This window comes from Heterodontus francisci, chromosome 13 (genome assembly GCF_036365525.1).
Source record: "Heterodontus francisci isolate sHetFra1 chromosome 13, sHetFra1.hap1, whole genome shotgun sequence".
In the NCBI taxonomy this organism is placed as follows: Eukaryota; Metazoa; Chordata; class Chondrichthyes; order Heterodontiformes; family Heterodontidae; genus Heterodontus; species Heterodontus francisci.
Window position 1 is genome coordinate 91,171,297 of NC_090383.1, and position 27,817 is coordinate 91,199,113.

The 27,817-nt window shown below is 42.7% G+C and overlaps 1 protein-coding gene across 1 annotated transcript; it reads right to left on the bottom strand.

Moving 5' to 3' along the window:
• Positions 1–2,097: 2,097 nt before the first annotated feature.
• prop1 (PROP paired-like homeobox 1) lies at positions 2,098–17,280 on the bottom strand. The gene is made up of 3 exons (XM_068045641.1): positions 17,271–17,280; positions 14,838–15,079; positions 2,098–2,493 (listed from the first exon to the last, which is right to left on the bottom strand). Exons 1-3 carry the CDS (start codon positions 17,278–17,280, stop codon positions 2,098–2,100), a joined length of 648 nt encoding a protein of 215 aa, XP_067901742.1.
• Between the last annotated feature and the right edge of the window lie 10,537 nt (positions 17,281–27,817).

Genomic DNA, 27,817 nt, shown 5'->3' on the forward strand with positions numbered 1-27,817 from the left:
TCGCATCTTCTCAGCTATAATTTTACGTGAGTGTGTGTGTGTAAATGAAGAACAGCCATTTTGTGGAAATATGGGGCTGTTAGTGCATTGGAACTGTACCACAGCATAAGTTGTCACCTAGCAATTACAATATTTTGTTATAAGGGAAATTAAAGTTACTTGGTTTAATGAGAATTGCTACTAGTGTGAGAAGCTTGAAACAAGGGAAGAATGTGAACATTTCATGAATATAGATAATGGAATTATGGAGCCTTACCAGTGTGTTATAAAGGTTTAGCATAACTTCCTTTTTTTTCCCCTCTTTTTTTTTTCTGTCTGTTTATAAAGCCAGGGATCCCAGATCTTTTTTTTAAACCGCTTTCTCACCTTCTATCTTGTATATCCAAGACAGTTCAGTGCCTTCGAACCATGCTGTAAATAGCAGTTGAGATAATGCTTTTATCTTCCTTTTTTGTCTCCAATTTCAACTTCAAAGGTAAAAGAACCTATAAGATTTCTTTAGTGAATATCTGCTCCATCAAACTTTTCTTCACACACATATATTCCAACTGTTGAGATATCTTGCTATTTGAAATGGACTGAGCTGAGCAAACCACTGAGATTTTACTTTGCAGATTTTTTTTTTACATAAACCTGATTCGTATAGCAGTTTGTAACTGAAGTTATATGGTCAGTCAATGTTTATCCACTAGTAAGAATAGTCCAGATTTACAGTAACCTTATCAGGAACTTTTGCTAACTCCTTCATGAAATTTTGTTCACCAGTTTACAATTCAGTTTGTAGGCAGTGACGGCTTACCTGTGAAAGCAGCTCTTTGATCTGGGTACAAAGAAAAGTATCAGGTGAGAATATAACATTTGATCATCCCTATGTATTATCCTTGTAACTCCATTTTGTTTGCAAAGAGCTTTTTGGTGGCAATTGAAATAACAAATATGTCATTTTGGGAAGAAAAATGAATCTTTAGTTCAAACAAGAATTTAAATTATACCTTGCTTTTTATGCTCAAAGTTCTGCCAAAATCAACATTGACACCTTTTCACTGAAGGGTAAAGCATCTTTTCAGAATTTGGTCATCAGTTCTTAAATAGGCATGAGTTTAATGCCAATAAAATATTTGAAAAAGAAACTTAAATTTTTGTATGTGGCAACACTTTTTTTTGTTGCAAAAATCACCGAACTGTTTAGAAAGAGAAATGAAGACATGCTATTGAAAATAGAATGTGACAAAAATCATGTGTTAAAATATTGTTGGGTTGTGATTTCTATGAATAGCTATTTTTAATGAGCTGCTATCATGGAATCAAAGCCAATAGCAAGCTAAATCTTAAATGTTTGCAAAGCACTGAGGCTGGCTGGATCTTCAAGCTAAAATGCTTTCTATAATCTTCAAAATGCAAAATGAGTGTCTAAAATTACTGAAGAATGTGAGCTAGGCAGATATTTCCATAGTTGATGGGAATAGAAACAACAAGACTATGAATGTTAACTAAAATTTAAACTAAAGTTTTTAATTATTGCAACAAGGTGCTAAATAAGCTTTACTATAACTTTTTTTGCTACAACTATTTTATCAGACTGTTTAAAACCTAAAATGGGCTCCATTATTCTGGCACCTTTTTTGAAGCCAATGCATGGGCTTTATTCAGTGGAATCATCTGAAATACTGAAAAATATCGAGTAAAAATGCATTAGTTTATCTCCACTTTCATTTTTCTGAATATTACACTGCAGTCAGGTGTTTATCTGAATAAGATGGGAGAAAAGCTCAATTTTCCTGAGGCAGTAATGGTCAATGTATAAAACATGTAAGCTTCTTGAGGCACGAGAACCACAACTATTTTTGTTAAAACATTTTAATTAAGCAATAATGAACATGGAAGCCTATAACTTCTTAACATCAGACAATCTCTTTTCCAATTTGGTAACTGGAAATGTCCCACATGACCTTCACCAATTTTTCAACTGAAAAACAAATATTGATTTGAGTACACTTGTTTAAATACAATTTTCTAAATTAGTGTATAGTTAGCAGATAATCAGGGCAGAGGATTACATAAGATACCTTGATTTTACTTTAGAAAGTAACTGAGCAGTTAGTTCCAATGTGTTGGTGGATCCAGACCTGACATGGGTCCCAGGGAAAGCATCGATGAGGGTAAGCCAGCCGTGGGAGAGTTAATGGAGCGGAGAGGACTGTACCACTCATCATGTTGCCGTGGTGGAGGAGGGGCGGAGGCCAAGTGTGCATGAGTACTGGTGCAGGTGAACTGGCTGACAGCTGCTGGAGAACCATAGGCGCTTGTTGCCATTGACGAGAAACGCGGTAAGTGATTGATGGCGTGCGGATAGTGGTATGGCCTGGCTGAAGTAGACACAGGACAAACACCAGGTATCAGGCTGCTGCAGGCCGAGATAACAGTTGGCGGGATTGACTTCTGAATGGCTCGTTCTTGTTTCCGATGCTTTGCGCGTCTGTTTTGAAACCACACCTGAAAGATTGGGAATCGAATCAGCAAGGACCAAACATATCCACTACACGCTCATTAACATTACTAGTCTGGGGCTCCAGGTTTATACTGTTGTGATACTGGTATTTAAGTACGCATGTAACTAAATTAAGGGTAGGGTGGTCCTACCTGGATAAGTAACAGGAGGTTTTTGGTTTTTTTTCAGTTGGTTTAGTTCCTGCAATACCCCTGCGCTTCCTTGGAAACCTCTAAACCTTGGCTTTGGTTAACCTGTACCGCCCCTGTTGAAAGTGTACAGCATTCTCTGTCAGGCAAACAAATTCTACTTGAAAATGAATTAGAGTCTCTTTTTGAGCATAGCGATGGGTTTTCATACCGGTCAGCCACGCTACTGCGTTTATTGTATAGCTGGAGCAAAGGGTTCTGTAAAATATGCTGAATTCATGTTAAATACACCATTTACGAAATGGCTATCTGGTATAAACCAGAAGTCCTCATGTTCCGTAGTGCAAGGAATGAGGGTCGATTAGCTCTGGGCTAGATGGCTACAGTGTAATTTTTGGAAAGCCTCCAACAGCATGAGTTCAATCCCGTGCTGCCTGTGGTAGTTCAGAGGCCTGTCTCTTCGCCTTGCCCCACGCTGGCACAGTAGTGATCCTCAAGCTTTGTACACTACTGGGGAGAGGTGCCTCCTTTGGGACTACAGCTAGAACAACAACAGTGCAAGAAATGTAGGCGGTGGCATAGTGGTATTATCACTGGACTAGTAACCCAGAGACCCAGGGTATTTCTTTGGGGACATGGGTTCGAATCCTACCACAGCAGAAGGTGGAATTTGAATTTAATTAATAAATCTGGAATTAAAAGCTAGTCTAATGGCCATGAAACCATTGTCAATTGTTGTAAAAACCCATCTGGTTCACTAATGTCCTTTTTAGAGAAGGAAATCTGCTGTCCTTACCTGGTCTGGCCTACATGTGACTCCAGACCCACAACAATGTGGTTGACTCTTGCATGCCCTCTGAAAGGGCCTGGCAAGCCACTCAGTTGTACCTAACTGCTACGACATCAATAAAAAGGAATGAAACTGGACGGACCACCCAGCATCGACCTAGGCACCAGAAACGGCAAAGGCAAACCCAGCCCTGTCGACCCTGCAAAGTCCTCCTTACTAACATCTGGGGGCTTGTGCCAAAGTTAGGAGAGCAGTCCCACAGACTAGTCAAGCAACAACCTGACATAGTCATACTCACGGAATCAGACCTTAGACAATGTCCCAGACACTACCATCACCATCCTCGCGTATGTTCTGTCCCACCGGCAGGACAGTCCCACCAGAGGTGGCGACACAGTGGTATACAGTAGGGAGGGAGTTGCCCTGGGAGTCCTCAACATCGACTCCGGACCCCATGAAGTCTCATGGCATCAGATCAAACATAGGCAAGGTAACCTCCTACTGATTACCACCTACTGCCCTCCCTCAGCTGATGACTCAGTACTCCATGTTGAACACCAGTTGGAGGAAGCACTGAGGGTGGCAAGGGCACAAAATGTACTCTGGGTGGGGGACTTCAATTTCCATCACAGAGTGGCTCGGTAGCACCACTACCGATCGAGCTGGCTGAGTCATAAAGGACATAGCTGCTAGACTGGGTCTGCGGCAGGTGGTGGGGGAACCAACACGAGGGAAAAACATACTTTACCTCGTCCTCCCCAATCTGCCTGCCGCAGATGCTTCTGTCCATGACCGTATTGGTAGGAGTGACCATTGCATAGTCCTTGTGGAGACGAAGTCCTGCCTTCACATTGAGGATACCGTGCTAAATGGGATAGATTTCGAACAGATCTAGCAATGCAAAACTGGGCATCCATGAGGCGCTGTGGGCCAGCAGCAGAATTGTACTCCACCACAATCTGTAACCTCATGGCCCGGCATATCCCCCACTCTACCATTACCTATTACCATCAAGCCAGGAGACCAACCCTGGTTCAAAGAAGAGTGCAGAAGGCCACGCCAGGAACAGCACCAAGCATACCTCAAAATGAGGGGTCAACCTGGTGAAGCTACAACCCAGGACTACTTGCATGCCAAACTGCATAAGCAGCATGCGATAGACGGAGCTAAGCGATCCCATAACCAACGGATCAGATCTAAGCTCTGCAGTCCTGCCACATCCAGCCGTGAATGGTGGTGGACATTTAAACAACTAACTGGAGGAGGTGACTCCACAAATATCCCCATCCTCAATGATGGGGGAGCCCAGCACATCAGTACAAAAGATAAGGCTGAAGCAATTGCAACAATCTTCAGCCATAAGTGCCGAATTGATGATCCATCTCTGCCTCCTCCTGAAGTCCCCAGCATCACAGATGCCAGACTTCAGCCAATTCGATTCACTCCACGTGATATCAAGAAATGACTGAAGGCACTGGATACTGCAGAAGGTATGGGCCCTGACAATATTCCGGCAATAGTACTGAAGACCTGTGCTCCAGAACTTGCCGCACCTCTAGCCAAGCTGTTCCAGTACAGCTACAACACTGGCATCTACCCTGCAATGTGGAAAATTGCCCAAGTATGTCCTGTACACAAAAAGCAGGACAAGTCCAACCCTGCCAATTACTGCCCCATCAACCTACTCTCAATCATTGGCAAAGTGATGGAAGATGTCATCAACAGTGCCATCAAGCAGCACTTGCTTAGCAATAACCTGCTCAGTTTGGGTTCCGCCAGGGCCACTCGGCTCCTGACCTCATTGCAGCCTTGGTTCAAACATGGACAAAAGAGCTGAACTCGAGGTGAGGTGAGAGTGACTGCCCTTGACATCAAGGCAGCATTTGACCGAGTATGGCATCAAGGAGCCCTAGCAAAACTGAGGTCAATGGGAATCAGGGGGAAAACACTCCGCTGGCTGGAGTCATACCTAGCGCAAAGGAAGATGATTGTGGTTGTTGGAGTTCAATCATCTGAGCTCCAGGACATCACTGCAGGAGTTCCTCAGGGTAGTGTCCTAGGCCCAACCATCTTCAGCTGCTTCATCAATGACCTTCCTTCAATCATAAGGTCAGAAGTGGGGATGTACGCTGATGATCATGCTCAGCACCATTCGTGACTCCTCAGATGCTGAAGCAGTCCAGGTAGAAATGCAGCAAGACTTGGACAATATCCAGGCTTGGGCTGATAAGTGGCAAATAACATTCGCGCCACACAAGTGCCAGGCAATGACCATCTCCAACAAGAGAGGATCTAACCATCTCCCCTTGGCATTCAATGGCATTACCATCGCTGAATCCCCCCACTATCAACACCCTAGGGGCGACCATTGACCAGAAACTGAACTGGAGTAGCCATATAAATACTGTGGCGACAAGAGCAAATCAGAGGCTAGGAATTCTGCGGCGAGTAACTCTCCTCCTGCCTCCCCAAAGCCTGTCCACTATCTACAAGGCACAAGTCAGGAGTGTGATGGAATGCTCTCCACTTGCCTGGATGGGTGCAGCTCCAACAACACTCAAGAAGCTTGACACCATCCTGGCCAAAGCAGCCCGCTCGATTGTCACCCCATCTACAAACAGTCACTCCCTCCACCACTGACGCACAGTGGTAGCCGTGTGTACCATCTACAAGATGCACTGCAGCAATGCACCGAGGCTCCTCAGATAGCACCTTCCAAATCCACGACCTCTACCAACTAGAAGGACAAGGGCAGCAAATACATGGAAACACCACCACCTGCAAGTTCCCCTCCAAGTCACACACCATCCTGACTTGGAACTATATTGCCATTCCTTCACTGTTGCTGGGTCAAAATCCTGGAACTCCTTTCCTAACAGCACTGTGGGTGTACCTAGCCCACGTGGACTGCAGCGGTTCAAGAAGGCAGCTCACCACCACCTTCTCGAGGGCAATTAGGGATGGGCAATAAATGCTGGTTTGGCCAGCGATGCCCACATTCCATGAATGAATAAAAAAAGATTTAATCTCTACCCAAACAAACAATTCCACTAATGTGTAGATGAATGGTTTGGACAATATCGCATAAAATATCTACTTTCTTTGTCTGATTATTATTCCTGATCTTATCCAAGATTTCCATGTTTTGTTGAAAATGTATAAGATCATGCTTGAACATTTTCCGTAAAACACCATGTGTTTCAAATCATTTACAAATTTTCAATAATAATGGTCATTGTCAAGAAAACCCCATACGCCAAATGAGAAATATTAATGTCATCAGTTGGAAACTTACTGTAGGTTTTTTCCAAAGTCTAATGTAACTTTAAAAAAAAAAAGCACCTAAGCTGGCCTCTGCAATTTGCAGCTGAAATAGCAGGAGCTTGAACAAAATACAATTAGAACAGAGGAAACTCGAATTGGAGTTCCAGGGAGAATGTCAAGGGAAAAAAAGAGAGCTTTCCAGAAAGAGAAGAAAAGAGTTAAGATAGCTTGAATTAACTAGGAGGTAACCCAGTACACCCTGTGAAGGCACGGCTAGTGGGGAAACTACCCCTAGCTCGAGACCATCTGCTGAGCTCTTAAAGTTCTCCCAGTTGATTCCAAAGTTCGAGGAGGGGGGTATGGAAGGATTTTTCATCACTTTTGAAAAGTGAGCTAACGGGAAAAGCGCCTGAGGTTTATTCACTATTGCTGACAGAGAGCTGGACGCTGTTGCTACAAAGCAAGCTAACAGGAAAAGCCTATGGGGTTTATTCACTGTCATCAGATTATGAGATGACTAAAGTGCTATCCTAGAGGTACCTGACCAAACTTACCTTGAATTTGCAAGAGTTAGGTAGCTTGCTTTTGACCAGTGGATAAGGGCACTTGAGGTACAGCCCACATATGAAAACCTCAGAGATGATCCTTCTCGAGGAATTTAAAAACTTACTTTCCTTTCTATTGAATCCCTTATAGAGGAACGAAAGGTTCAAAGAGCCAAGCAAGCTGCAATCCTGGCTGATGAATTTGCCCTTGTACACATTCCTTACATCAAGGGAAACCCTTCCCTAGTAACACCCATAAACCCGAAAAGGATAAAAGGTGGGAGGGTGAAAGGAGCCTGAATGGCCGAGGGTGAGCAAGGAAAGTTGGACACACAGGGAGCCCTTAAGCCCAAAAAGATGGTGCTGAGAGCAGGCCATGAGAGCCAAAGACCTGTGTTTCCATTGTAACAAGGCAGGTCACCTTTGAGCTGACTGCTGGAAATTATGGGGAAAACCTGTAGGATTAATCGGCACACCAGACCAGTGCAGGAGAAGCGGCCCTGATGGAAAGCACAGCAGAACAGTCTATGGCTGTAACTGCAGCAGTAAGACGCGATAAACATACTGCTGTGAATGTAAAGGCCCCCTCCACAAATAATATATAAAAGGGGCCTGGGGTATCAAGGTTGCCTTCAAAAAAAAAGGGGGGGGAAAACAGGGTTAGATACAGAGTAAAGCTCCCTTTTGCACTCTCCATCACCTACTCCCAGGGTAGGTACAGCATGGGATTAGATACAGAGTAAGGCTCAAAAAAACTGCCTTGGGTGCAGGAAAATTTAACAAAATCCCTCAGTTATCAGGATTTCATATCCCAAGGAAAAGTGACCCCATGCTCCTTGAGTGGGGCAAGGAAGCCCGTAGTCATACTCCGAGATACTGGGGCCACTAAATAAATCCCTTCAGCTGGGAAAAGGCATAACCTTTCCCCCAGAGAGTGCAATGAATGTTAGGGTGTTAGTGAATGGTATTGGAGGGTGGTACATGCCCATACCTTTATGTCGGGTGTACCTGGAGTGGGACCTAGTTTCCAGGCCAGTGATTATAGGGATTGTCCCTAGTTTACCTATGGATGGGGTCGACCTGTTCTTTGGTAATGATCTGGTGGGGGCAAAGGTGGTAGCCTCCCCAGTGGTTTTAGAGAGACTGAAAGAGGTCAGGGAGCAAGAACGGTTGCAGGAGAAGGTCCCCGGACTTTTCCCTACTGATGTGATGACTCCGTGCGTGGCCAAACAAGCTCCCTCAGAGGAAGCTAAACTGGCACTGCAGACAGATGACCCTACTGTCTGTTTATCTGAAACTTTCTTTGGGAAGTTAGAGGACCCAAAAGATGGGTTAGACAGATCATCCCCAGTTGAGGCTCAGCGAGCCGACCTAGTATTGATGAAGTTAGCACAGACTGTTTACCTCAGTAGCACCACTATCTGGTGCTGTAAAGAAATACTAAGAATGGCCCAAGAGCTTCCAATGGCTGGACATGTCAGTGTACAAAAATCCCAAGCCTGCATAAGACAGCATTTTGACGAGCCAAAACTCCATAAAGAGGTGGTGGTGTTCTGTAAGACTTGCCATATGTGCCAAGTTGTAGGGAAGCCCCAACCTGCAATAAAACCTGCACCCCCAATTCCCATACAAGCTTTTGGGGAACCAGCAAAGTGCTGGTGGATTGTGTGGGATCCCTGCTGAAAACAAAAGGGGCAGACAAGCACAGGCCTGTCTGGCAGGAAGGAGATGAAAAGGACAGTGAGGACAGGTTAGAGGAGGGCAGGGAGGATTTCCAACCGGAACCCTCTACTGTCTGGTTAGCCAACCCTGAACTGTTGGGAAAATTAAACCCCACGCTCTCATACGTAAACGCAGGCCAAAGAAGCACCCAACTAAGGCTGCTAACAGCATCTGCAGGAACAAGGAATGTTCCCAAAAAGGCAAAACAACAGTGAGGGTGATGTCTCACCTTGTCAAAGTGCTGCAGGGAGTGCAGTGAAAGTTGGACAGACACCTGTGAGCAGGAATGCCCCAGAGGACATGGGGCAAATTAGCAATGAGACCCTCCCCACAGTAAAGGGAAACAAAACTGCCCTAAAGTAAACCGCATGGGTGACTCAACAGCAAACTAAAAGTGAGGTCAGGGTGGATCTATTCACTGAAGAATCCAATGGTCAGGGCCAAAGCCCAAAGTTGATCAAGCCCAACAATTTCAATTCAGAATTCAGCAAAAACAAGGGCCCAGAGTAAATCTCAGACACCTCACAGGGGCATTAAAACCAATGTATTACCCACTACTGCTATAGGGGGAAAATTATCATGGTGCTGGAACCTGAATGGTTAAAGCCACGTGTCTCAAAAACAGCAGTTGAGGGGTTAAAGCTTGTACATACAGGAGAACTTGCCTTGAACAAAAATGGAAATTTGCAGACCCCAAGCTTCATCAACATGCACATCCCCAGGGTCTTACAAATTGATACTAGAGAAACTTCAACCCTATTTGAAAACACATGACCATCTCAGAGAAGACTCCAAAAAAGATTATTAAATCAGCACAGCAGTTGCAGCCAAAATCAGCTGCAGAAGTTCTAAGTGTAATGAGTGAAGGTGGGGAATGAGCGAGAATGAATGTGTTTTCTTCTATTTCTTTTTCACCCCTTTATTGAAATGTTCCTATAGTCACATTTCATTCCGCATGGTATGGTGATGTCAAGAAAACCCCATATATCAAATGAGAAATATTAATTTCATCAGTTGGAAACTTACATTAGACTTTGGGGGAAAAAAATCCGACAGTAACTTTTACAAAACCAACAGCCAAGATGGCCATTGCAATTTGCATCTAAAATACCAGGAGACTGAACTGCAGATAGAAGTCTGAGAAGCCCTGGACCCAGAACAATGGCTTTCTCTCAGTAATTGAACTACCTAGGATTACTTCATTAGCACAACAGTCAAGGTCATCCTGACACACTCTCTCTCTCTGTCTCTTCACAGAACTGTGTATTTAAATTCCATTTATTCTGGACTTTCATCCAAAGACCAAATCTCTCTTTCCCTCTGTGTGTCATTCCCTTCTGAATGTGTGCGTAAATGTGTAGTGTTTCTTTTTGTATTTTTTTTTTTAAATCAGGGTTAGAGTGTTAAGTATAATAAACGTACCTCTTGTTTAAACTGTTCTTCCACGATCACAGTAATGGTAAAATACTCATTGAGGTGTTAAGCACAATCACTGTTTAAAAGGAATAAACCTTGTTGCAGTGAAATAAGAGGAAGGGCAGGAGGGGTGCCTGAGACCCACTCCTCACCTGGCTGTAATACCATCAACAATAATGGCATTAGTAGGATCATAGGAAATAGGAGTTGGTCATTCAGTCCATCGAACCTGTTCCGCCATTCAAACAGATCATGGCTCATCAACTACCTCTGCGCCACTTTTCCCCACTATCCCCATATCCCTTGATGTCATTAACATTCAAAAATCTATCAATTTCTGTCTTGAACATGCTCAATGATTGAGCTTTCACAGCCCTCTGGGGTAGAGAATTCAACAGATTCACCACCCTCTGAGTAAAGAAATTCCTCCTCGTCTCAGTTTTAAATGGCCTGCCCCTTATTCTGAGAATATGCCTCCTTGTTCTAGCCTCACCAGCCAGAGGAATCCTCCTCTCCACAACTACCTTGTCACGCCCTGTAAGAATTTTGTAAGTTTCAATGAGATCACCTCTCCTTCAAAACTCTAGAGAATACAGACCCAGTTTCTGCAATCTCATAAGACAATCCCGCCATCCTAACGATTAGTCTGGTGAACCTCTGTTGCACTGCCTCTATGGCAAATATATTCTTCCTTAGATAAGGAGACCAAAACTGTACACAATATTCCAGGTGTGGTCTCACCAAGGCTTTATACAATTGAAGTAATACATCTTTACTCCTGTACTCAAATCCCCTTGCAATGAAGGCCAACATATCATTTGCCTTCTTAATTGCTTGCTGCACCTGCATTCTAGTTTTTAGTGACTCATGAACAAGGACACCCAGGTCTCTGAACATCAACACTTACCAACCTCTCAACATTTAAGAAATACTCTGCCTTTCTGTTTTTTCTACCAAAGTGAATCACTTCACATTTATTCACATTATATTCCATTTGCCATGTTCTTGCCCATTCACTTAGCCTGTCCAAATCCCCTTGAAACCTCCTTGCATCCTCCTCACAACTTACATTTCCTCCTATAATAAAAACAAGAAATGCTGGAACCACTCAGCAGCGCTGGCAGCATCTGTGAAAAGAGAAGCAGAGTTAACGTTTCGGGTCAGTGACCCTTCTTCGGAACTTCTCTTTTCACAGATGCTGCCAGACCTGCTGAGTGGTTCCAGCATTTCTTGTTTTTATTTCAGATTTCCAGCATCTGCAGTATTTTGCTTTTATTACATTTCCTCCTAGTTTTGTCATCTGCAAATTTGGAAATTGGTCCCCATATCCAAATCATTTATATAGATCGTAAACAGCTGTGGTCCAAGCAGTGATCCTTGTGGTACCCCACTAGTAACAGCCTGCCATCGTGAGAATGGCCCATTTATTCCTACTCTCTGTTTTCTGTCTGTTAACCAATTCTCAACCCATTGCAGAATATTACCCCCAATCCCATGTGCTGTAATTTTGTTTACTAACCTCCTGTGTTGGACCTTATCAAAAGTCTTCTGAAAATCCTAATACACCACATCAGCTGGTTTTCCTTTAGCTACAAGTAACATCCTCAAAAAACTCCAACAGGTTTGTCAAACTTGATTTCCCTTTCACAAATCCATGTTGACTCTGCCCAATCATATCATTATTTTCCAAGTGTCCAGTTATCTCATCCTTTATAATAGATTCTAACATTTTCTTTTCTACTGACGTTAAACTAACAGGTCTGCAGTTCTGTTTTCTCTCTCGCTCCCTTCTTAAATAGTGGGGTTACATTTGCTACTTTCCTGTCTGCAGGAAACCTTCCAGAATCTATAGAATTTTGAAAGATAACCACCAATGCATCCACTATCTCTATAGCCACCTCCTTCAGTACTCTGGGATGTAGCTCATCTGGTCAAGGGGATTTATCAATTTTCAAACCAATTAATTTTTCAAGTATTAACTCTATTGAAACTAATTACTTTCACTTTCTCATTTTTACAAGTCCCTTGGTTCCCTAGTATTTCTGGGAGATTTTCTGTATCTTCCGTGAAGACAGACAGAAAATAATTGTTTAGTCTTTCCGCCATTTCCTCAATCTCCACCACAAACTCTCCTGTCTCCGCCTGCAATGGACCCACATTCATCCTTGCTGATCGTTTCCTTTTCACATACCTAAAGAAACTTTTGCAATCCACCTTTATGTTTCTAGCTAGCTTACATTCATGTTCTCTTTTTCTTTATCAGTTTCTTGGTCCTCCTTTATGGATTCTAAATTGCTCTCAATTCTTGGGCTTACCACTTTTACTGGCAACCTTTATAAGCCACTTCCTTTGACCTAATGCAATTGTTAACTTCTTTTGTTAGCACAGTTGGTTCACATTTCCTGTTGGGTTTTTGTGTCTTCGATGAATGTATATTTGTTGTAAACTGTGTAATACTTCTTTAAATACTAGCCATTGCTTGTCTACCATCAAATCTTTTAATGTATTTTCCCAATCCACCATAGCCAACCTGCCCCCCCATACCTTCATAGTTTTGTTCAAATTTAAGATCCTAGTTTCAGAATGAGCTGTATCTATTTCAAACTTAATGTAGAATTCTATCATATTGTGGTCAGTATTTCCTAATGGCTCCTTTTACAGCAAGGTTATTAATTGGTCCTTTCTCATTGCATAATACTAAATCTAAAGTAGCCCAATCTCTAGTTGGTTCTTCAACACACTGCTCCAGAAACCCATCTCATGCACAGTCCAGGAATTCATCCTTAGTCCGCTGTTCTTCCACATTTTGCCTTTTGTCAACACAATTCACAGACTATGGTGAGCTTCCACATGTACACAGATGACACCCAACTCTACCTCTCCATCACTTGACTTTACACCTCTGCTGCCTCTGTGCTGTTGGACTGCCTGTCCAGCATCCAGTCTTGGATGAGGCAACATTTCCTCCAGTTACACAATGGGGAGATGAAAGGCTTCTTCTTAGCCTCCACACCCATGCACAAATTCTGTACCCTTGCCATTGACTCTGTTTCCCCTTTCATTACCTAGTCTTGGGTTGCATAAGATGTTCACAACGTTGGCATGTTATTCAATCTCGACCTGAGCTTCCAATGCCATATCACCTCTATCATAAACACTGCCTACATCTACCTCCAAAACCTCATCTTCCTCTATCTCTGCCTCATTCCACCTGCTGCTGAAACTCTAATCTATGCCTTTATCCCATCCAGACTTGACCATTGCAATGCTCCTCAGGCTAGCCTTCCACACTTAATCCTTCATAAACTTCATCCAAAACTCTGCTGCTCATTTTCTATCCCTCACAAAGCCTTGCTCACCAATCGCTCCTCTTCTTGCTGATCTGCATTGGCTCGTGTCCCTCAGTGCCTCCAGTTTAAAGTTCTCATCCTTATGTTTAAGTATTTTTGTAGTCACTTCCATTCCTATTTCTAGCCTCCTTCAGTCCTACAACTGCTTCAGAACCCTCTGACTTTGACCTCTTGTGCATCCTTCCTCCTTTTGCCCCACAATTGGTGACTGTGTCTTTCAGCCATCTAGACCCTGCGTTCTGAAATTAACCTCCCTAAACTCCTCCACCTTCCTTCTTGCTTTAAAACCCTCCTTGAAACCTACCTCCTTGATCAAGCCTCTCCTAATATATCTTGGCATCAATTTTTTTGTCTGATTATGCCTCTGTGAAGTGCCTTAGGACATTTCCCTACATTAAAATTGCTATATAAATGCTAGTTGTTAGTGGCAGTGGTGGTGGCTGAATTGGAGATTGTGTACAGTGGAACTGGGAGACCTGTGAGGAGGGTGTGGGCAAAAATAAAGCTGGAGCTAACAGCATAGAACAAATGTTTCAGCAATTGTTTCATGACAACAGTTCATGCATCAAGTAAAGTGCTAGAAATATTGTCCTGCCTGAACCTATTAAAGTAAAAGTAGATATACAAAATGCTATGTACACGATCCCTATCCTTTCAATACCAGTCAACAACAGCTGACTAACATTCAGCCAAACATATGCAAGATTTGCAACTAATCCAAAACAAAAGTGAACTCTTGCCAGATGTTACTATGTAACACTGCTGGACCTCAGGTATTTCAACAAAATAACCAGATTCTACCAGGACACATCTATCAGTATCATTATACATTTATAAGAATATTTTTTATTACAGTGCTTTGCCCATATTCAAATTAAAGGATAGTAAGCTTACAATAATACATATTTTTCAATAAGTTAAGGGTAAAATTAAAAGTTGTTAATGTATAAAAAGACAGTGAAATAGAAAACCAGTAACATGAATTGTCATTAACATGAAAAGTTGAATACAAATATAAAAAATAATCTATTGCATAGTTACAGGTTTTATAATTATGCATTTAAACTTGGTTTATAGCTTTGTTCTGAGAATTGAATGCCTCTAATCTCTGACCTGGATGCGTGCTTCATTAAGTTTAGTGATCTTGGCCAATTCCTCCCTACAATAGATGTCCGGGTAATGGTTTTTACTGAAAGTGGCCTCCAGATGTTCCAGTTGCTCCTGGCTGAAGGTGGTCCGATGGCGCCTGCGTGCAGGTGTCGGGTAGTGAGCCTGTCCGTGCACATTGCCTGGCAGCAGGGTGTTGCTACCTGAGTTTGAACTTCCAGGGAACTTCGTGTAGACACTGTTATCAACTGAAATGGAAACATTTTCAGATCACTGCTTTCAGTATATTGCATTGCAGAAAGGCCACATAGAAATCCTTCCTCACTAAACATGCGGTGCCCCGCAAAACAATGGAGACCCATCATGCATGATGAAAATAGTAGGGCATGGTCTTGCCATGTTGATACTCTCCATATAAAATCCTTTGCTCCATTGTAGAGGCCTCAACTGGAGGACACTTTGTCATAACCCACTTTTCCTTTTCAAATATATTTTCAAGTCCCTTTTGAATGTTAATAAGTTTGTAATTTAAAAACCAGAATGCAAACTTTAAATATCCTAACTGAAGCCTAAAAATTATTTTGTACAATGTTATTTTATGAATTCTCAAACACAATTACATACCATTTCTTCATCTGCTTAAACGGATGGATTTACTTATCTATTTAAAATTGTTTACTGAGCTTAGGAAGGATCTGTTACAGGGTCAAACTCTGAATGTGGTAATAAATCAACTGCAGTGGAATTTGATATTCTGCTGGCCATCATCAATGGTCTTCAATTGAACTCTGAACAGAGATGTTCCAGAGCACCGGGAAGAGTAGGGTCAGCAGATTGATTACAGGCCCAAATGAACCCAGTCAAATTGAATTATATCATGATGCTACATTTATGTTACTGGCAGAAACACTAAATATTTTGAGGTATTGGAACATTGGCTGTCTGCTTGAGCTCTGGGTGTGTCTTGCACTGATGAACGGCAAGAACCTGGTTCGTGGATCAACATCTTTCTCCAGGACTCTCCAACTTGTATGATGCAAGCTAAAGATTGTTTTGAGGAAATTTTTCCCAAATGTGTGATGTGTCCTTATTGTTTGACAACATTTCTAGACTGACCCCACAGCTTACTTTACCAGACAAATTGTCTTACTGTTCACATATCCCTTTCTTCAGCAGTTAAGTATATGGTTGAAAATGAATTACCAGTGGAGTTATAAAATATAGATCTCATTTAACTGTACTTGTACTTGTGATGGTCTGAAAATATCTTACAACATATTTACTCCCAGGCCCCAATTTTAAACCTAGTTTCTGGCTGGAACAGGCAGGCGAGTGGCTAATATTGGGGTATCCACTTACTGTCCTGTTCACATCATGAACTGGCCCATTGTAATTTTTTCAGAGCAATTGACACTGGTTCCCAGTTGAGCCACACCATGATTTTAAAATTCTCAGCTCAGCTTTTTTATTTCAGATTTCCAGCATCTGCAGTATTTTGCTTTTATTTAAAATTCTCATCCTTGTTTTCAAATCCCTCCATGGCCCTGTCCCTCCCAATTTCTGAAATCTCCTCCAGCCTCACAACACTCCAAGATATCTATGCTCCTCTAGGTATGGGGAGATGGTGGTGTAGTGGTAATGTCACTGAGCTTAGTAACCCAGAGATCTAGGTTCCAATCCCACAGCTGGTGAAATTTAAATTCAATTAATTAGTAAGTTTAATTAATTAAAAAATCTGAAATTGAAAAGCTAGTCTCAGTAATGGTTTCATGGAACCATCATTGATGATTGTAAAAACGCATCTAGTTCACTAATGTCCTTTTAGGGAAGGAAATCTGCTGTCCTTACCTGGTCTAGCCCACAGCAATGTGGTTGACTCTTAACTGCCCTTTGAAATGACCTAGCAAGCCATTCAGTTGTCCAGAGCAATTAGGGATGGGCAACAAATGCTGGCCTTACCAGTGACGCCCACATCCCAAGAAAGAATATATTCAAAAACATCTGGGCACTTAGGCTTTCCTGATTTCAATTGCTCCAAAAGCTGTGCCTTTGGCTGCCAAGGCCCAAAACTCTGGGATTTGCTCTCTCTCTCCTCCTACCTCTTTAACCAAACTTCTGGTCACCTGATCTAATACCTCTTTATGTGGCTTGATGTCAAAATTTGTTTTATATTACTCCTGCGAAGCAACTTGTCGCATTTTATTTCTTTAAAGGTGCTATATAAATATTGCTGTTGTTTGGAAATGTACGTAATGGAAGTCGATGTATGCCCGATGAATATATTTAAATGGAGTCAAATATAGTAATTAAGACACAAATGCTATTTTAACTGGGCAGGATGGAAATTGCACCAATGGCCAACCCGCTCAATAATACCTTGCATGATTGGCCTTAGAAACTGACTAACGCAACTGAAGCAAAGTTTAAAGGAGCTCTTACCTCCATTCATTTGGATTAATAGGATTTCTATTGTTTTCTGATTTCTGCAATGCTAAGGCATTTAAAAGCTTGGAGATTGCTTTCTTTTGATTTGTTTGCCTTACTCAGCCTGACTAAGCATTTTCAGCTTATCAAGGGTGTCGTTTTACTTCTTTATTCTAGATGGATGACCAGTTGGAACCAGAAGAGTTTCTCAACAGGAAGACCTAGCATTCCATCATTGTCCAACTCGTATATGATCACAGCCGAAGGACCTCTGTACTAGTTTCACTGGCAGCTACCACAATGCTTTCATCCTAAGTCACTCATCTATCTCCCCACTATTCTACCCCTCCACAAATGTTAGAGGATGCTTACTAGGGGGCAGGAGATACCCTCTCCAAACCAGCTACTGACACACCTCTCCAGAACCCCATCATGTCTGAGCACCATAGGTGCAATAGTAGCCATGGGACCACAAGGGACATCATTGAGCTCACAACTGGCACCTTAAAGCTTGGGTTCTTGACTACCCTGAGAGCTCCCTGCAAAATGCTTCAGACAAAGTGGGTTATATCATATTTGCATTGTGCACAACATGGCTACACAATGAGAATTGAAGTTGGAGAAGGCACAGCCATAACCAAAGGCATCATCTGGGGAGGAGGAATTGAGAACTGGAAGTATGAGGGGCACCATATCACCTGTCAGCCAGAGAGGCCAGTGAGCAGTTGATCACTCAGCACCTTTTTCGACCTGCTTAATCTACTCACCTGAAAAGTGATCAGAAGTCCTCTGCATTAACAGTCTTGTACCTCTTCACCATTCCCTTCACTCTGTATCATTGAAAAGTCAAAGCATTCAACCAACTTCTAGATCACTGGAATTCTGACAATGCAGATTAACCAGGTGCAATGAAAAGAAACCATACACCAAACTCCCAAACATGAAAACGGTGATGAATTTATTTGCAAACGGAAGATTGAACTAAAATCCCTTGACCCCCAAGTGCTCAGTCCATTGTGCTTAACAAAATGTTTCCTCACTCTTCTACCAAAATGAGTTGCTTCTCCCTTGGCTTCAGTAGAATTGGCAGAGGCTGCTGTTATTCATGTGGGAATAGTAAAATTTGACTGTGACCAATGACTTCTGGGTGAGGCTGAGAAAGTCTTGTTCTAGACTGTTGCATTTCAGCTTCTGACAGGGCAGTCCAGTTCAGCTGGCTTTCTGGTACGGTAGTGGGTACTGATTAATATGGGTGGTGAGGGAGCAAATGCGCTGACATCCTGAGAGAGGTCAAAACCTGCAACTCCCACTGCCCACAGCCACTGCCATAGAGCTGGATCTCATCACTTCCACTGATCTGCGGCACAGCAGACTGCAGAGATTGCAGAGACTTCCTTGAAAGCTCTATTCACTTGCTCCACCATTCTGTTCAAAGTAGATGTCTACCTCTCTAGGTGGATGACAGTCTGTCTCAAGCAGGACACAGGTTTGAGCCCAGACTCTGCATCACAGCTGTTTGCATTTCTACAAAGCATGAAAACATGGACTCCTGTTGTGAGAGCTCAGCTGCAGCATTGCTTTAGGTGGCCTCATTCTCCATGGTAGACTGCAAGATGCTGGTGTATGTGAGATGGCACTACTCAGGCTGGTAACAAACTCCTTATAAGCCATTGTGGTGAAACCCTTGATACAAAGTGGTGCAAATGCTTGCAGTCCTCATCTTTGTCCTGCTCTGCAGAGTTGGGAGAAGATCTCATCATCTGTGCACTGTCTTCTGCATTGCCTACTCTTGCACTTTAGTACTAGGTGCAGCACCATGTTCCAACCCCTCTGACTCATTCTCTAACCCAGCCACAATGCCAATGTCTGTGCTGGTGCTTGGAAGCAACATTCCCTCTAATTTTATTTTGTTGTGCACAGCCTGGTCATTGAAGTGCATTGGCTGCACATGTGCAGTAACTTAAAAGGGCCGACCTGTGCTCGGCCTGTGCAGGAACTTCTGGATTGCTGCATAGCCCTGCAGCTTAGATGGAATATTGCTTGGGAGTGAATGAGTGCATGACCGTGCCTCCTTAGAAGGACTCTCTTCCTCTGAGGTGTCTTCTTTGGGGTCTCTGACTGTTGAGAAGGACCTAGAGGAAAGAGAAAAGGGAGAAGAGTTAGGATGGCTTTGGGAGGCTGCATGGTTGCAGAAGACATGTATCATAATTTGATTTGATGTAGTCAAGATGCCTGAATGTGTGCTTTTCCAGTAATTATCACCTTGTTCAGTGGTATGCCCAAGCTTGAAATGGCTGATTCACACAGTTCTGGCAGGCCCACAGATTTCTTTGGCTTGATGCTCCAGCTCACTCAGGATCATGAAGTTAGCTGGTCTCACTCTTCACAATTACTGTATGCTGTTTCATCCTGCAGAAAAGAAGGCAAGAGTTACTAAGTGGCTATGGAAAAGGAGAGTGCAGATGTGGGGGGCTTGTGCTAATAATGCATATACTGAGAAGGGGAAGAAGCGAGATACAAACAGAGTGGAGAGGTATCGAGTGGGAAGAAAGTGTGGGGATGTGAAGTAACTAAAGAGTCCTAACTGAAGTTGGTGATTGTGCAAAGGCTACCATATACAAGGAGAATACTGCTAGTGGGCCGTGTGAAGGGAGTAAGAAAGAGGTGAGTGCATGTTTGGAATGAGAATGAGAAATGGTCTTGTGTGTCCTTGTGCTGGGTGGTGATGGATGGTAGAGAATTGTTGAGGAATGCAATTCACAAATCAATCTGTCAATACGCATATTCTAATATTTCAAATAAGCTGTTTTAGCTGTCAGAGTAACTAACTTAATTGGTTTCACAACATAGGCATTAGCCACAATTCAGCTTAAAGTCTAGCTAGTGACAACATCCTGATTGAAGAGCTGCAATTAGAGTTAGCTTTCCCTTTACCCAAGCTGTTCAGCTGTGATACTGTCATCTACTTGACAATGTGAAAGATTGCGCTGGTATATCCTATCTACAAAAGTAGGACAGATCTAACCCTGTCAATTACCACCCTATCAACATCCTCCCAATATTCAGTAGTGATGGATGGAATTGTCCAATAGTGCTATCCAGTGACACTTCTACCATTGCTCAGAACAACCAAGTTACCTCCCTTATTACAGCCTTGAGTCAGGTAGGGAGGCAAAAGTAAGACAACATGCAAATGAGGAACCCTAGCAAAATTTAAGTTCAACTGGGAAGTGAAAAAAAAGTCCCTCCAGTGGCTGGAGTCATGCCTGACATAAAGGATGATCAGAGTAGTTGTCGGAGGCTGATCATTGTAGCCGTGGAGCGTTGCTGCAGGAGTTCCTCAGAGAAGTATTAGCTGAATAATGATCATCCTTCCATGATGAGATCTGAAAAGGTGCGTTCGTTGGCTATTTCAGAGTGTTCATCCCTATTCACAACTCCACTTGGCAGCAAGCCTTCTTCCAGCAGGCTGCAAATGTCTTCCATGACCTGACACAAGACCCTGAGCCTCCTGAGGCAGTGTGTTTGGACATCTCCAGGAAGCTGATTCTCCGCCTGTACACCCTATGTAGCAGCGAGCTGCTTCTCTTTGCTCATCCCCTCTCTTCTGTGGAGCAACAGGTCTGTGAGAAGGTGGCTGCTGCTGATGCTGTTGCTGGGCATTTAGGTCCTCATCTGAGGTCCAAGTTAAAACAGTATAAGTGGCATCTATGCTGATTTGATACGTCACAGATGGCAAATGGCAATCACTTTCACTGGCAAGTTCTGGGAAACCCATGCACCCACAGGTAAAGTCAAAAACCCCCTTTAAAAAGCTCTTAATCACCTGCCCTCCTCCTGAGGTCCCCAGCATCACAGATGCCAGTCTTCAGCCAATTTGATTCAATCCATGTGATATTAAGAAATGGCTGAAGGCAATTCTAAAAGCTGCAAAAGCTATGGGCCCTGACAACACTCCAACAATAGTACTGAAGACTTGTGCTCCAGAACTTGCAGGTGATAGGTAAATTGGCCATTGTAAATTGCCCCTAGTGTAGGTAGGTGGTAGTAAATATGGGATTACTGTAGGGTTAGTATAAATGGGTGGTTGTTGGTCGGCACAGACTCAGTGGGCCGAAGGGCCTGTTTCAGTGCTGTATCTCTAAATAAAATAAATAAATAAACTAGCCTTGCCCCTAACCAAGCTGTTCCAGTACAGCTTACAACACTGGCATCTACCCGACAGTGAAAATTGCCCAGGAATGTCCTGTACACAAAAAAAAAAAGGACAAATCCAACCTGTCCAATTACTGCCCCATCAGTCTACTGTCAATCATCAGTAAAGTGATGGATTGTGTCGTCAATAGTGCTATCAAGTGGCACTTACTTAGCAATAACCTGCTCAGTGACACTCAGTTTGGGTTCCGCCAGGGCCACTAAGCTCCTAACCTCATTACAGCCTTGATCCAAACATGGACAAAAGAGCTGAATTCAAGAGATGAGGTGAGAGTGACTGCCTTTCACATCACGGCAGCAATTGACCGAGTATGACATCAAGGAATACTAGCAAAACTGAAGTCAATGGGAATCAGGGGCAAAACGCTCCACTGGTTGGAGTCATACCTAGCACAAAGGAAGATGTTTGTGGTTGTTGGAGGTCAATCATTCTCAGCCCCAGGGCATCACTGCGGGAGTTTCTCAGGGTAGTGTCCTATACCCAACTATCTTCAGCTGCTTCATCTCTGACCTTCCCTCCATCATATGTTCAGAGGTGGGGATATTTGCTGATGATTGCACAATGTTCAGCACCATTCGCGACTCCTCAGATACTGAGGAGGTCCATGTCTATTTGCAGCAAGACTTGGACAACATTCAGGCTTGGGCTGATAAGTGGCAAGTTATATTCACACCACGCAAGTGCCAGGCAATGACCATCTCCAACAAGAGAGAATCCAACCATCTCTCCTTGACATTCAATGGCATTACCATCACTAAATCCCCCACTATCAACATCCTGGGGGTTACAATTGACCAGAAACTGAACGAGATCAGCCGTAAAAGTACTGTGGCTACAAGAGCCAGAGGCTGGGAATTCTGCAGCGAGTAACTCACCTCCTGACTCCCCAAAGCCTGTCCACCATGCACAAGTCAGGAGTGTGATGGAGTACTCACCACACTCAAGAACCGCTTTATCATCCAGGACAAAGCAGCCTGCTTGATTGGCACCCCATTTACCACCTTCAACATTCACTCCCTCCACCACCGATGCAAAGTGGCAGTAATGTGAGCATCTACAAGATGCAATGCAGCAACTCACCAAGGCTCCTTCAACAGCATCTTCCAAATCCGTGACTGCTACAACCTAGAAGGACAAGGGCAGCAGATGCATGGGAACAGCACCACCTGCAAATTCCCCTCCAAGCCACACACCATCCTGACTTGGAACTATGTCGCTGTTCCTGCACTGTCGCTGGGTCAAATTCCTGGAACTCCCTTCCTAACCGTACTGTTGGTGTACCTATATCACATGGACTGCAGCGGTTCAAGAAAGTGGATCACCACCACTTTCTCAAGGGCAAGTAAGGATGGGCAGTAAATGTCAGTCTAGCTAGCGATGCCCGCATCCTGTGAAAGAATAAAAAAGCGAATCTATATATTTAAATTGGCAACCTCCCTCCCCTGAGGCAGTGTTTTGCTGCCAATTTCAATGCTTATAATCCCTCCCCCCGCCCCCCAACACTCCCCAACACACTCGCTCTTGGAATTAAAATTCCCCCCTCCCCCATAGTCATACAGCATAGAAAGAGGCCATTTGGCCCATTGTGCCTGTGCTGGCTTTTTGGTAGATCTATACAATTAGTCCCACTCTTGCTTTCGCCATAGCCCTGTAATTTTTTCCCTCCAAGTATTTATCTATTTCCTTTTGAAAGTTTGTAATGGATCTGCTTCTTCTACCCTTTCAGGAAGTGCATTTCAGATCAGAACTACTCGCTGCGTAATAAACATTTTCTCATGTCACCTTTTGTTCTCTATCCAATCACTTTAAATTTGTGTCCTCTGGTTACTGACCCTTCTGTTACTGAAAACAATTTCTCCTTATTTACTCTTATCAAAACTCATGATTTTGAACACCTCTTCTTAACCTTCTCTGCTCTAGGGAGAACAACCCCAATTTCTCTAGTCTCTCCACATAACTGAAGTCCCTCAACCCTGGTACCAATTTAGTAAATCTCTTCTGCACCCTCTCTAAGGCCTTGATATCCTTTCTAAAGTGTGGTGCCCAGATGTGAACACAATTCTCCAGCTGAGGCCTAACCAGCGTTTTATAGTAGGCATTTTTATGATGTGCCAACAGATACACTGGCCTAGAAATTGGATTGCACTGGTTTTTCAGATGTAAAATGGGCACCTAAGGATTAAATATGGCATTTGGCATGCACACTCATTCCACTCCAAAAATGCGCCTCTTGCCATATTGGCTAGGGCACCTCCGTAAGCCTACAGGGCGTGCACCTGAAACTGGTGTTAGGCCAATTGCATATGCAAATTGGGGGCTGAATGCCAGTATCGTGCCCCTTTGTGAAATTGGACTGCAAATGTCTGTAACATGCATCATACATGCTGCAGTCAGTTTGTTCTGGCGCTTAGCTGCCAAACCAGTGGTTTGAAACATTGGTTTGAAGTTTTTTAGATACCTGAAATTGTTTTCAGTAACAGAAGGGTCAGTAACCAGAGGACACAAATTTAAAGTGATTGGATAGAGAACAAAAGGTGACATGAGAAAATGTTTATTACGCAGCGAGTAGTTCTGATCTGAAATGCACTTCCTGAAAGGGTAGAAGAAGCAGATCCATTAGAAACTTTCAAAAGGAAATAGGAGCCAAGAGGAGCAGAAATACTGAACGAATGAGGCTGATAGACCAAATTGCTGCTGCCCTGCCACCAGTCTCATAAAGGTACATGTAGCATCTGCTGCACCAGGATCACACCCCCAATTCATGTGTGATCCAATTTGTAAGACAGGTTGCTTTTCATATATTCTTCCACGAGAATATGTAATTTGCACTCACTAAAACTTGGTGTGTGCGGACTTGTTTGCACTCACTGTATTTACCTCCATCAAGTTTCTTTGCACAATAAGTGCAATATTTCTGAATTTTAAAGTGATAAATTTGAATAATTTTCACCAACTTACTGTTGAGTAAATTAACTTGCTGCTGGTGATAAGTTGGAAGGCAGTGGATTGGGAAAAAATGCATTTTTTATTTTTTTTAAATTTGTCTTAAGTGTCTTAAAACCCATGGATTAGAAAATAGAATTTAACATGCCCATACCTTGCAAAAGGAGTCATCCTATCAATTTAAATTGCTGGCAATAAAATGTTGATTAATGAGAGGAAAGTAATGAAAATGTGTGCAGTAACTGATGATTTGTATCATAGTAAAGTAGCATGGGTTAGGCCTTTGCTGTGTCTCTTAGGTTAAATATTCCACAGTGATGAACTTAGTTCCATTCCTGGTCTTCCTTGGGTAGACTGCAACATCTGCTCCATGGCGATATAATCTCTTCAAAACAAATGTTTTCTGCCATAGGTGTCTAAGTTAATTTCTAAAATTATCCAATTTCTATTCCTTACTTTTCAAAGGCAGATCTAAATCCCAGGTTGGAACACAATAGGTTTAATTAAAGCAAAACTTTTCAGGACATTTGTTAACTGATATGTCTTCCATTTCTATCTCTAAAACAAAAATTTGGCAGTGCAATACACCTTCTGATTGTAAAGAAATGCAATGGAAAAAGCTTCATTTTTGCATTCACCTTTTGTCAGTAGAGTAACACAAGTATAAAAAGGTATAAGCTTTGCATTTAACAATAGGTCATGTCCTGGCTTCAGGAAGCAGAACAGAGCTGGGCCAGTTTCTGATTGCTCATCCAAACGTGAAGATGGCAGTGGAAACACTCATTCAGCCCCTGGATCCAGGGATTAATCTCCAGCATACCCACTATACCAACTTTGCTGGGAATGTGGAATCTGATAATCACTTGGTTTTAGTTCATATAATTCAATATCGTGAGAAAGCGTACAAGAGCCAGAAAGAACAAAACCAACAAAGAGACTAATTTGTCTGAAAAGGATGGTGAGCTTGCTGGTGCTACTGATTAGCAGGGAAGTCAATTGACTGTGCTTAAGTAACAGGCTTTAGAATTAGAATGTAATACTGTACTTCAAGCTTTGTGGAAACTCATTAGTGATCCTTCTAACTTGGTGCACACTAAGTCAGTCTTTGCTGCAGGAAGCAGTATTTCATAGAAACTGCTGATATTAAAAGATCATAAATAAAATTTTCACATAGGCAATGGAATCCTGTTTTTGCAATATTGTATTTCTTCAGTCAGTGGATGTCTGACATATTCAGTAAACTAAGACAATGCTAAAGAATAATGCTATTTAACCAAAGTACAGAAAATCTAATATGAGTAGGTTAGTTTACTTACCATAGAGTTCACGTTCCTCCCTGTAGCAGCACATTTCATTTAAGTGCAAAGAAATTAGTCTCAGCTTGATATGAACCAAAGCTACAGACCCCCAGATGTCTATAGGCATACAACTGGAATTTAACCAGCTTACCAGCACAGAGCAATTTATGTTTCCTACCTCTTTGCAACTAGCATCAGTTTACTTTTTATTGCATTGGTTTGGAGGAAGATCTGGAGCTGAATGGCAAGGATGGTAGTCAGTGATACATCTAAAATAATAACTTGCATTTATATAAGCCTTTAACATAACAAATTATGTTCCACGGCACTGTACAGGGACATAATCAGGAATAATAATCATGGGCGGCGCAGTGGTTAGCACGGCAGCCTCACAGCTCCAGGGACCTGGGTTCGATTCTGGGTACTGCCTGTGCGGAGTTTGCAAGTTCTCCCTGTGACTGTGTGGGTTTTCGCCGGGTGCTCCTGTTTCCTCCCACAGCCAAAGACTTGTAGGTTGATAGGTAAATTGGTCATTGTAAATTGCCCCTAGTGTAGGTAGGTGGTAGGGATTATGGAATTACTGCAGGGTTAGTATAAATGGGTGGTTGTTGGTCGGCACAGACTCGGTGGGCCGAAGGGCCTGCTTCAGTGCTGTATCTCCAAACAAATAAATGGATGCTGAGCTTAAGATGGAGATATTAGGAAGGGTGACAAAAGCTTGTTCATGAAGAAGTGGGTTTTAATGAGGGTCTTAGAGGATGAGGTGGAGGAGGATGGTGTGGTTATCTGCGTCAAAGGCTGCAGTGTGGTTGAGGATGATGAGGAGAGATAGTGCATCATGGTTACAGTCATAGACAATGTCAGTTATGACTTTGACTATGGCCATTTCCATGCTGGGGCAGGGGTGGAAACCTAATTGGAGAGATTCAAGCATGCAGTTGTGCAATTGTACGAAGGATAGGCATGGATTTGGGAGCCAATGACATAATGAATGACTTGGGACAGGAAAGGGAGGTTGGAGGTGGCAAAAATGGCATTTAAATGCCAAATTATTTTCTATTTAGGTAAGTGTGAGGTATTCCATTTTGGAAGGAGAAATAAGGTGGTGTTATATTCCTTGGAAAAGAAGAGTCTCAAATGGGGAAAAGTGCAAAGGGATCTATGGGTACACATTCACAAATCATTAAAAGTAGTAAGGCCGGTTAACAAAGCCATAAAAAGTACAAGCAGAACATTGGTGTTCATTTCTGGAGGAATCGAAAGCAGCAAAGTTATGTTAAACATACATAGAACCATTGTTAGTACTGTTGAGTACTGTTCACAGTTTTGGTCTCCATATTACAAAAAAGGCTATCGAAATCCTGAAGAAAGTACAAATAAAGATTAACAAGAATAATACCAGAACTAAGAGGGTATAACCACCATGAAAGACTGAACAGGCTGGGGCTCTTTTGTCTAGAAAATAGAAGACTAAGAGGTGACCATGTTAGAGATCTTTTTGAAATGGTTCACGAGGGTAGGGGTAGAGAGGTTATTTCCACTTGTCCAAAACTAAAGGCTATAAATACCAAATAGTCTCTAATAAATCCAATAGGGAATTCAGGAGAAACTTCTTTACCCAAAGAGTGGTGAGCATGCGGAAATCATTACAATATGTAATAGTTGAGGTGACTAGCACAATTGCATTTAAGGGGAAGCTGGATCAGTACATAACAGAGAAAGGTTGGGTGGATGAGCCATGGGGTCCATGATCAGTTCCTGATTATTGACCCCGCTGATTTCCCACAACCTCCACCATGTACCTTTAGGTGAAAGACTGAGGTTTTGAGTGCTTTGTACATTAACCAGAAGGGTTCCCAGACTTAAGGGAGCTTTTGAGATCTCCATTAATAGGCTGATCTGAGATTGCTGTACCCAGTTGTATTCTCTGATTATTGCTGCTTCTCTTCTGAGAGGCCGTGGCAATATGTGTGAAAACAGGAAGCCTAACTGTTGGTGTTGATTTCAGCACTCATTCAATGATACCTAACATAAGAAACATGAGAAATAGGAGCAGGAGTAGGCTATTGACCCCTGAACCTGGTGAGCCATTCAGTAAGATCTTG